The 12,129-nt window shown below is 39.1% G+C and overlaps 1 protein-coding gene across 2 annotated transcripts in view; it reads right to left on the minus strand.

Moving 5' to 3' along the window:
- Positions 1 to 249: 249 nt before the first annotated feature.
- The window catches only part of LOC111868634 (palmitoyltransferase Hip14), a 39,311-nt gene continuing 27,431 nt past the window's right edge, over positions 250 to 12,129 (minus strand). The window contains exons 10-12 of one of the 2 annotated variants that reach the window (XM_023859468.2): positions 10,666 to 10,797; positions 6,229 to 6,335; positions 250 to 2,584 (exon numbers count right to left, since the gene is read on the minus strand). In XM_023859468.2, coding sequence (XP_023715236.1) covers positions 2,324 to 2,584; positions 6,229 to 6,335; positions 10,666 to 10,797 — 500 coding nt within the window. In that variant the 3' untranslated portion in view covers positions 250 to 2,323. Of the gene's footprint in view, positions 2,585 to 6,228; positions 6,336 to 10,247; positions 10,340 to 10,665; positions 10,798 to 12,129 lie in introns of both variants that reach the window. The other variant, XR_002843540.2, reaches the window with a different exon arrangement.

A 12,129-nucleotide genomic window follows, 5' to 3' on the forward strand; every position in this document is an offset into this window, starting at 1 on the left:
ATATCTCTACCAAGAAATAAAATAAAAAAGTTTCATAAATACAGCAGATAAGTGACAATACGACACTGATTTTCTGACTGATAATTCACTACTGAAAACAAATCCTTGAAAACAACCGACTTCCTTGCAGCAAACTCAAGTAGCACTAATCTGCATGCTCAGATGAATATTTACTTCCGTTCTCAAAACAAAGCTGTGCTCTATTTGACTGACCCGGTCATAAACAGTCTTATCTAAACCAGTACCGTGATAAACGATTTAATTGTTCTGAGCTAACGAATGAACCACTGACTTGACCTTGCGTAGATTTGTTGTGGTTTCAACCTGAAGATCAAACTGTCAGCACTCCCAAAAAGTGCACGTGTACTGTGTTAGATAATTCTAACATTTGGCAACAGCGTAGGGTTACTTGCTGTTAGATGTATCTAACAATCCTTCATTAAAGGTTGATTCCCGGAATGGCCATGGCCTGTCACTGTGGCGCTGAGTCCAGCAAACACATGTACCCAAGCATGTACGTGTCCGTGGTATACTGTCGGCAGAAAAATGAGTGACAAGAATCTGGAGCAGCGGATAAACATCAAGTTTTGTGTGAAGATCGGCAAAAGCGCTAGTGAAATGAGAGCCCTATTAACAGTGGCTTATGGTGAATACACTATGAAGAAACTGAGTGTTTCTGGATGACATAGGCAGTTCAAGGAAGGACAAGAAGATGTGCAAGAGATAACCCAGGAAGTGAGCAGCCAAGAACGCAAAGGACAGATGCAAATGTGGATAGAGTATGAACCTTGGTGTGCTCAGATTGAAGATTAGGTGTGAGACTAATAGCAGAAGAATTGACTATGAATAGGGAAACAGTGAGACAGATTATTATGGAGGATTTGGGAATGAGAAAAATTTCCACAAAGATGGTGCCTTCAATCATTACAGATGACCAGGAACAATGTCAGCCTCATATTTCATCTGATCTTTTACACAATGCAGAGATGTTTGACAGGGTCATTACTGGTTATAAAAAGTGGTGTTTTCAATACAACCCGGACACAAAATGCAGAGCATGCAGCGGAAAACACAGAATTAATCTCAAATGAAAAAAGCACCCATATCTCGCTTGCAGTTCAAGACCATGCTTGTGTGTTTCTTTGATCACAAGGGACACTTCACTATGAATTCACATCACACAGGCAAATGGTGAACCAACAGTGTTATTTGGAAGTGTTGACAAGGTTATGGTAATATGTTCAGAGGAAAAGACCCAAACTCTGGCCTGACAAGTGAATTCTCCACCATGACAATGCCCCTGCACTTGATGCATTAAGAGTTCCTGGCTACGAAACCCATTACAAAAATGGACCACCCATCTTATTCACCTGACACAACCCCGTGATTTTGGGCTCTTTCCAAAACTAAAAAATGCCCTGAACAGACAAATATTTTCTGACATTCCTGACATCCAATGCAATGTGACAATGTTACTGCGAGGTATTCCGGAAAACGATTTTCGAGTCTGTTTCTGGCAGTGACACCATTATCTCAAGAAGTGCATAGCTTCACAAGGAAAGTATTTCAAAGGTGACAGCAGTCAACAGTGCACAGGTAATCAAATTCTGCTTTCACAGGGCCATTCCAGGAATTAAACTGTCGCACCTTGTATATACTACCTACTGAAACAGACAACACGTCGACTACTTCATGAGCAGCAGTCATGCAACAGTTAACTCAGGCAATTAATCCAGCTGATGATATGTGTTGTTCCATGATTAATTCCATCTGTCCCCTTCAACATGTCTGCCTTTCGATGCTATTTACCCATGATTAGCTCCATCTTCTGGGATAGAACACTGTCAATCAAAAGTCAACCAGCATCCTGGTTCAGCAGCTCAGTAGCCTTCAGTAGTGCTTGCAATGTGCTTCACACTGGTTTCTTGCTTCGCTTATTCTTCACCCTGAAGATAGACTATACAGCATTATATCCCAGAAGACATAACTCCTGATAACCACTGTTGGGAGAACATCATATCCTAAATGTTTCCTCATAACTGATGATACCAACCATGAGGGACACAGTTATCACATGATAGCCCAATGCTACCAGCACACGTTCCTTATTCTGTTGCAATTTCTGTCTTCTAAAACAACCAGTTCTGTCAACAATCCAATACTTTTTGAACAGCCCACATATGTTATACTGATGATGATGATGATGATGATGATGTGGAGGAGGAGGAGGATGACAAATAAAGAACAAAAGATGGAGGAGGATGAAGCAAATGAGACCAAGTTCTTGTAATAGCTTGGCCATGAAGTCACCAGGGCTGTTCTGTTATACATATTGGTAATTCTCCTTAGCAGAGAGCAGTGGAACCTGCTCCACAGACTGCTTGATGTCATAGCGTGTCAGCCAGTCTGTACTGTCAGGTTTCAACAGGCCACAGCACCGGACCTGGGCAAAGTCTATCAGGTTCTGGAACACTCCATGGTGAAATGGGCTGTGAGTTGCTCCACTCAGCTGGCCAGACTTGTGAAAGTGCTTGTATCGCCCACTGTTCATTCTCTCATTGGTTGTCATGCCCAAACACATGATCTGAAATTGTCAACAATCATTACAAACTTATCTAATAAATCAAGACCACTACCTGCTTTAAATAAGCAACTGCTCATAACCTTGCTAACTCTGTGGTAAGAGAACTCAAAGGTTTGACACCACTAAAGTCTGACACCTGACATAAACCTGAGCCAATTCAAACCAGTTCATATCCTCACATTCTACTTCATTGCAATCCATGTATGGTTTTCCTCCTACCTTCTTCTGAGCGTTCCAAAGTGGACACATTCTACCAAATTTCAGTATACATATCTTGTTTTCCTTATGTGAACTTCATTTCAAGCCCAATGTAATCATCCAAATTTGACTTCTTTAGCAATACTAGACGAAGTACATAAATTACGAAGTTCCTCTCTATCTATTTCCCATTGCCTTCAACCCTCTGAAATGAAAATATCGTGACATGACAGCTGAAAGCCAGAAGTGTGGAAAAGAAGAAATCCTTTGCTATGGAACGGCTCTGTAAACACATTTCTTTGCAAACAGAGATTGACACAACAATTGAGGAACTGTTGGAAAAGAAACGTGCAACAATAGAAGAACTGTGTTTTCTATGTGGACTGCTCCACGCCCATATACCTGTGACAGAAATGGAGCTCCAGTCAGTAAATTTGCCATAATCTGCACTGTTGGAAATCTTGACAGGTGCACACCAGTCTGCAAATTTCATGTGGCTTTCAAAATTGTGCATGTGTATAACTACATACCTAAATGAATGCAGGACACAGGCAGAAGCAATCCTAAACCATGTTAATTCCAAATATGCATGGTACTGGACATGGAGAAGCCAGGCATAGGAAGAATAAGAGGCTTAAATTTTGCAGCAATCAGGCCTGTGATCACTCAACTAACTGCAGTTTCAGAGTAGTTACATAAGTTAAGGCATAACCTGAGGCACAAGACTTCACTGAGAGGAAACCTCCATATACCTTGTAAAAATGTTTGTATAGTGCAGTGACAAAAGGAAGCACAGAGTCCATAGTGACCCTCATGCTGGGACAGCATGAATATATTCATGCTGAAACAAGTGTAGCATATACATAGAAAGTCCAACCCCTCCTTCGTCAAAGAGGATGCCCCACTTCTAAACACATACATGTCTTACTTACTTACTCATGGAACAGAGCCCTTCTGGAGGAGCCGCCAATTCTGCAGCTACTCAAGCATTTCCCAGCATTTTATGGAACCCAAAGGTTCATTACCATGTTCACAAGAGCCCTCCACTGGTCCCTATCCTGAGCCAGATCTATCCAATCCATACCATCCCATCCTATCTCTCTAAGATCCATTCTAATATTGTCCACCCACCTACGCCTTGATCTTCCCTGTGGTCTCTTTCCTTCTGGCTTTCCCGCCAATATCCTATACGCATTCCTCGTCTCCCCATTCGTGCTACATGACCTGCCCACCTCATCCTCCTTGGCTTGATCATTCTAATTATACTTGGAGAAGAGTACAAATTATGAAGTTCCTCATTATGTAGTTTTCTCCAACCTCCTATCACTTCATCCCTCTTCAGTCCAAATATTCTCCTCAACACCCTGTTCTCAAACACCCTCAGTCTATGTTCCTCCGTTAATGTCAGAGACCAAGTTTCACACCCATACAGAACCACAGACAAAATTATAGTTTTGTATATTCTAATGTTTATGTTTTTGGACAACAGACGAGAAGACAAAAGGTTCTGGACTGAAAGGTAGCAAGCATTACCCGAGTTCAATCGCGACTTAATTTCCTCCTGAATGAGGTTTCAATCTGTTATCGTTGTTCCCAAATATCTGAACTGTGCCACATATTCAGAACATCTGTGAGCTATCTTTATGTTATGATTCTGCCCTACAGTCTGGTGGTGAGACAGCAACATATACTTAGTTTCCTCTATGTTTATTTCTAGACAAACCTTGTTACTTGCTTCAATTAAAGTTTGTGGGTTTCTCTTTATGGTATCTGTATTATCACCCAGTAGATTCACATCGTCAACCAATGGTTGATGTGTCCCATTTAATTTCAGTCCCACCTGGTTTCCCTGGACCTTCCTAATTGCATATGCTAAGGCAAAGTTGAAAAGAGTGGCGATAAACCATCTCCTTGTTTTAGACCATTCTGGATAGGAAACTTATCAGACAAATGTTTACCTATACAGGCTTTACCATTCATTTCATTTAAACACATTTTAATCAACCTAACTAGTTTCATGGGTATCCCAAACTCTATTAGAATATTGTACAATACTTCCCTCCTAACTGAATCATAGGCTTTTTTGAAGTCTATGAATAGCTGATGTACTGTCTCATCGTACTCCCATTTTTTTTCCAATATCTGACAAAGGCAAAAGATCTGATCTTTAGTTGATCTGTTACATCCAAACCCACACTGATGATCCCAAATAATTTCATCTATACTCGTATATGGACTTAACCTTGAAATAAGAATATTGGACAAAATTTTATATGAAGTTGATAGCAGTCTGGGAGAGAAAAAATCTTGTTCATGGATCTTGAGGCAACTGAAGCCAGAAACGACTGGTCTGGTGAGGACTGGCGCCAATTTAACCAGTCAACCAGCCAAACTGGAGTCAGTGGTTAGCAGATGACATTGTGAGTGAATCTACAGGCAGTCAGGACTAGCCTGTGGTGGATGGACACAGCCAGGAGGCAGAAAATGGCCAGGGGTTGCAGCTATGAGCAGTTAGTGTGAGAAAGTCATCAGCCATTGAGGACCAGAACTGTTGAACAAGGAAGCAGAGGAATCTACACTGTTGTGGGACCATTACCAGGCAATGACTGGTGAAGACACAGACGACTCAGAAGACTTAGTGCATGCCACAGTGAATAGTAAAGTACATAAATTAGTGAAACTGTTATAGTTACTTGTAATTACAATCTACAAGCATCTAAAAAACCTAATCACAAATCCAAAACCCGTGTCTAGTCACTGAATATGTGATATTATTTTCCTGAGCATTTAGTTGTCAAATATTTGCAGTTCATGCCCTTCTCTTAAGTTTCAGAAGTTACATTTTAGACCCACAAATGACAATATTTTCTAAGGTATAAAACACATTTTTCCTCCAAAATAATGACTAAATATGTGCATATGGCTTAGTATCTGAAAGCGTAGCAACCTATCAAAAGAAGTTTTCCCTCTAAAATTACCGGACATAACTTACAGCCCAGAAAAAAGAGTAAGTTACATTTCAGAGTTTTCGAAAAGTAACTGGGATAATAATAGTTTCTGAACTAAGAAGCAACATTATCTGAACGTACGTCACACATGGCTGATCACAGTGTTCACGCAGTCAAAGACATTAACAGTCTACACTCATTCAATCACTGACATGGTGGGTTTTAATCCCACTCGAGGCATGGATGTCTGTGTGCATTTATTGTGTGTGTAGGTAGCTGCCTTGCACCAGGCTTATCCCCTGTCCAAGGAGTCCTACAATCTGTGTATAAATTAAGAAACTGAAAAAGTAGCCAAGGTCCAAAAGGCTGTAGAGGCATTGAGGGGAGTGAGGGAGGGAGGGAGAGAAAGTCGTACATGAAGGTAAGTAACAAAACATGTGAGATGGGATTATACACAAAGACATATAATGGATTTCTCAGAACAGAGTGAGGACTCACCTGATACATCTGGCATGTGAATAGAGTGGCTACCCATGCAGCATGCAGCACAGCATTGGCTGCTATCCAAGCCACCCAAGCATCACACACTGCAACTTCAGACAGTCCTACAAGCAATGCACAATAACTTCAAATTTAAGACAGAACTTCCACTCTGATATTTCTTGGCACACAACTGTTGAGTGTGTAAAAAGGGGTTAATCTGCACCAGTGCCCAAGCAACATAATCCAAAGGTTTACTGTAAGCTCCACACACTCTTAACCTCAGAACTGGACGAAGGTAAGTAGTCCGTTTCATACTCCAGTTGCTTTAATCGCAGAAAAATAAACACTCAGTACCCATGAATAGGAGGTTGGGTTCGCCCCAGAGTTTGTCCAAACACAGTGACAAAGAGAGAAATCCTTTCCCTGCCCCTGCTAGAGACTGAACCTGGTTCATTCAGCTCAGAGCCAGCCACTTTACTGACTAAATGCTTTCATTTCACATTGCATGCGTCTACCAGATAAATATAATGTAGTGGCAAGCAACCTGCAGTCCACACATAACTCACAAAACTCCCCATATGGGCAAAATGTCTAATTTCAGAAATTAAAACTAACACATATTTGTATTTAAAAATGTCCATGTTAGGCAGGTCCATTGTCACCACGGCATGGTGCGTCCTCAGGTTGTGGATGGAGAAGACGCCCTCCAGGTATGGAGGGTAGATGCAAATATAATGAATAAGCAGTCAAGGAGAGCCGACAACAGGTGGTCCACCAGCTTGGGGGTTGGGCGTTAGGCTAACAACTCCTCAGCATAAAAAATAAGCTTGTTACAAAAATTCTCAAGAAGCCTCAGACTTGGACAATTTCCTTGGATAAACGACCTAAGCAAAAGAAAATGGATATGAGATTTGGTACTTAGAATGTTAGAAGTATGTATAGGGCAGGTTCGCTCAGGGAAGTGCAAAAGAAATCCCAAAAAAATGTTAAGATTTAGTGGGAATGGGGGAGGTCAGATGAGGCAGAGGTGGCACTGAACCAGCAGGAGAATATACATTTTTCTATGGAAAGGGGAATAAGAATCGTTAATTAGGTACACGTTTTCTCATACATAAGAGAATCATATCAGCAGTTAGGAGGGTAGAGTTCGTTAGTGATAGGATGTCATATATAATACTAAAAGGTTGCTAGTGTGATATCACCATTCTGAATGTTCATGCTCCAACAGAAGATAATATTTATGATATAAAGGTCAAGTTCTATGGGGAACTAAAACGTGTATTCAATATATTCCCAAAAAAAGCCACATGAAAATTCTGTTAGGAGAATTCAATGCCAAAGTATGGAAGGAAGACATTTTCTACCAACGACTGGGAATGAGAGTTTGCACGAAATTAGTAATTATTATGGAGTTAAAGTAGTAAACTTTGCCACACCCAAAAATCTTACTGTGTAAAGTACAATGTTCCCACACTGTAACATTAATAAATTTACCTGGACATCTCCTGATAGGAAGACACACAACCAAATTCGACTATATTTTGATAGAGGAGATGGCATTCAATTATACTTGATTTCCAATCATTCTGGGAAGCAGATTGTGATACTGAACACTACCTGGTGGTGGCAAATGTTAGGGAAAGACTGGCAGTGCATAAACAAACAATGCACAACATTCATATGGAGAGGTACAATCTCAAGAAATTAAATGAGATGGTAGGGAACAGTATTGTGTTCAAATCTCAAATAGGTTCACAGCTTTGGAAAACTCAGACACTGAGGTGGATGTTAATAAAGCTTGAGAAACTATTAGAGAGAATATAAAAATTTCTGCCAAAGAGTCTAGGTTATTGTGAACGAGGAAGACATCGTTCAATGAAGAATGCTCAAAATTATTAGACCAAAGAAAACAAGCCAAATTGCAGTTGTTACAGGATACAAGCAAAATAATGGGGATAATCTGAACAACATAAAACGTGAAACCATGATAATTTTCCTGAAGTTCAATAATTTCCATTTGAATTTGACTTGGGACATCTGCAGCATCACAGTCAAACGGATTTTGAAACAATCTAATTTCCTGAGCACTGGAATCCAAATCAGCAAATTGCTTCCGAAATTGTTCTTTCAAATCTAAAATGACTAAATCTGCAAACGAGGAAGGAAATTCTGCTTCACCCTTTTTATGCAACTCTGCACAGTATAGCATATGAACAAAGTTACAATTTTACACTTGCCTTTCCAGAAGTATCAACTTTGCTCTGAATGCCTTGATAAGTGCAAATAAATCACAGACTAAGTTAATTTCACCCTGTATCTTTAAATTCAAATGGTTCATATGGTTTACCAGATCAGCAAAACTGCTAATTTCCAAAGCCACTTGGTATATGATAGAAGTGGTTCGCAATGGCTTTTCTCGGTAAGAAATATATCAATTTCATTCCTGGGCAGAAAGAAGCGCGAAAGAACTTTTCCACAGCTAAGTTATCGAACTGCAGTATAATATGTCAGGTCAGTAAGCTCGGAATCACATTTACCTGTACTCATTGGAAAATTAGTTCAATTGGCGCATTTCTGCACAATTCTTTCGGGGGCCGGATAAAATCATATCGCGGGCCACATGTGGCCCGTGGGCCATAGTTTGGGGACCCTTGATCTAGATAAAACAAATGTAATAAAATTTACAATAGAAACTCACCACATGTCCATTACACATTGGGTATAATTATAAATACTGTCAAGTTATTAGTGTCTGGTACACAGGGTTTGGGTAAATTCATTTACTGGATATTCACTAGGCATAACTACAAATAATTACAACATTCTCAAGCTCACTGTAATTATAACACATGTAAAACCACAAACTAACTCTTCTCAGGCTGACTTTCAATTTTTCTTTACATGTGAATTTTCCGTGGCTATGTCCTACCAGCAACAGACTCTCTCAGATATTTTTGGAACTTCGTTATATAGCCGTGATACAGACCACACAGAAAATATCTCTTCTATTGTAAAAAACGTTGCATAACCTAGAAACTAGTCACAGAGAACCCAGTTCCTATTGTTGCTTGGTGCAGACCACATAGATAACACAGTTTTCCTTGTTTTCTTGTATGTTGAGAAGTGTCTACTGAGCCCTTGCCTGGCAATGCTTTGATTAAATCTGTTACAATATACACAAGAGGCAGTAAACACAAAATTACTGGGGTTTATAGACTCTATCAATCGCCTAGTGTTCTAAAAACTAGAAAACACAATGCTGCAGAAACTTGATCTGTTTCCATCCTCATGTGAGAGAGGAGACACCTACTCTGTTCAATCCCTTACAAAGAGCAAACCTCAATCACTGGACAACTCATGTCATATTCACTACAGCTATTTAATTACCTAAGATCCGGCTAGGTCAAAGAGAGATAACACAAGAATATGCAATAAAAATTGTGATTAAACACACATATTCATGGAACTAGGATAGAAAGGGAGGTATAAATTTATGCTACAAACTGAGCCAACAAACTAGGTCAATGAACAATAATGCACAGAATTAAATGACTTGGTGAAAATATATAGTGCCTATCACTAGCACCATCTGTGGAGTAAACCCAGCAATTCTGAGTGTTAGAGACCATCGCCAGAACACTTTAGAATCCAAATTCCTTGGCTTACAAATTGATATCATTTAAACTGCAAAAACCGTGTCAGACAGCTTCTTGCAAGGCTAAGCAGAGCATGTCATGCAGTCAGATTTACGTCTATCAGCAACAATGACCCTCAAATCATTTTACTTTGGTTATTTTTTAATAGCCTCATGCATAACCACTGTTTTTTCTTGGATCTTCCTGTGTGAAAATTGCAGTTATACTGTAAATATGTTTTTATATTTGTATGACATATTCCACATCCTACAGTCATTTTGTCTAACTTTGGATCCTGGGAATGCAATGTAATATAATGTAACGTAACACTGTCAGAGATTGAGAGCATCTACATCCTTTATCAGTGAAAGAAAACATACCCATATCGAACATACTTACATGTCTTTGTCGTTAGGAAATCTGTCACATGCTCCTATCACTAGTTACTCAGTGAAATTAATCTGAGACTATGCTCTGTTTGTATTTTCCAGCTATGAAATAAATAACAAACAAAATCAGCCATCAATACTTGATCTTAAAGTAGTTGTGTGAAAGATACTGAAGTGTGTTACTACCTAAAGTTTGTGCATTCTTATTAAGTTGGCACAATTAAACTAAAAAAGTTACTGTGATAAATGTTAACTGAATTGATTGGGTTTAGTGAAAATATAAACAGTGTTGAAACATACATGTTTCCCAGGGTATGCTAAAATGGCAAGAAACTTTACAAATCAATGGGTCAATAAAGCACATAATTCAGCAAAGGTAAATTATACATTTCTATTTTAAAATTGGGGGAGTGGGGGAGCAAACTCACCTCTCCAGAAGCTTTTCCCCAGTGAGGTGGCACACATGGTTTGCCAGAAAAGCACACACCCATACAGCATGAAGAGGCACATTGCCAGCAGCGTTACAAGATACCCAATGAAGAACCGGTGGTTCTTAGCACCTGCAAACAGTAACATGAGTATGTGTGCACATGTATATGCATGAATGAAATCAGGGTTCATTCTTAGAAAAAACACTGTATAAAATAAACCTAGCAAATGGAAAGCATTAACTAAACTTCATGGCAAAGAGTCTTTATTAAGAGCTGTTCAACTGTTCAAGAAATTCCCTGCTTTCAAGGTACCTGAATGCTTCCTGATGTGTTCACAAAAGCCTGCCAGTTAAATGCAGTCCCACCACCCTAACACCCTATTTCTCAAAAGTCTGCTGTAGTATTACCTTCCAATCTGTGAACAAGTCTTTATCTTATATGCATTTCTTACTGCCCACATGCCAGCTACATGTCCTACCCACCTCCTTCCCCTTGATTTAATGGCCCACATAATACTGGACAACCAGCAGATATTATGTAGCTCCTTGTAATAAAATTTTCTGCATCTCTCCTTACTTCTTTCTTGGCTCCAAATATTTTCCTCAGCACCTTGTTCTTAAATACCTTCAATATTAAGTTGTCTCCTAAGACTGAGAGGACAAGTTCACACCCATACAAAACAACAGCTAATCTTTAGGTTCTCAGACAGGGCACAGAACGATATAAATATTCTAAACTGAATGGCAGCAAACACAGTACTGCAACATCAGACGCGAAATCACCATCTAAGTAAATCTAATTTATTTTCTTCAAATAATGCATCCTGTTGTGATAACTTATACTAATTTTTTTCGTTGCAAGCTGACTCTTAATAGAACTGGACACTGAAATGCGGAAAATAGAGGAACCCATAAAATAAAAAGAACAGTATACAACATCCCACTGACTGATTCCAAACAACACAACCACTTCATGGGAGAACTAAAGAGAAATAAGAACCAAATCATAACCAAAACAATGTCCATAAATTACCATGTAATATAACATCACAACTACAATGATAAAAATTAATATGTAACAATACATGAGACATCTAAACCTCATGTAATGATATCTTAACTAAGTGTCTAAGTGTATTTTACAATTTTGAACTCTTGCAATTTTTCTTACAATTGTAAACCTCGTAATTTATTATTATCTTATATTATTCATACTTTCACTATTGTATGAATATCTGTAAACATCAATTAACATAAAGTTTTATTCTGGTTCAATGGATATATATGAACAGTAAAAAATGTAAAGTTGTCCCTGTACTTAACTAATTAAGCATTACGCCATGAAGGTGTATGGGGGAATGGATGTATAGATCCATATTTTCTTGATTTTGGCACTAGTTGGAGTTGAGTGGTCAGCTACATGCACCGGCCGCTTTACTCCCAGGGAAGAGCCCCCAGTACC

Source organism: Cryptotermes secundus, unplaced genomic scaffold, assembly GCF_002891405.2.
Source record: "Cryptotermes secundus unplaced genomic scaffold, Csec_1.0 scaffold696, whole genome shotgun sequence".
Classification (NCBI taxonomy): domain Eukaryota; kingdom Metazoa; phylum Arthropoda; class Insecta; order Blattodea; family Kalotermitidae; genus Cryptotermes; species Cryptotermes secundus.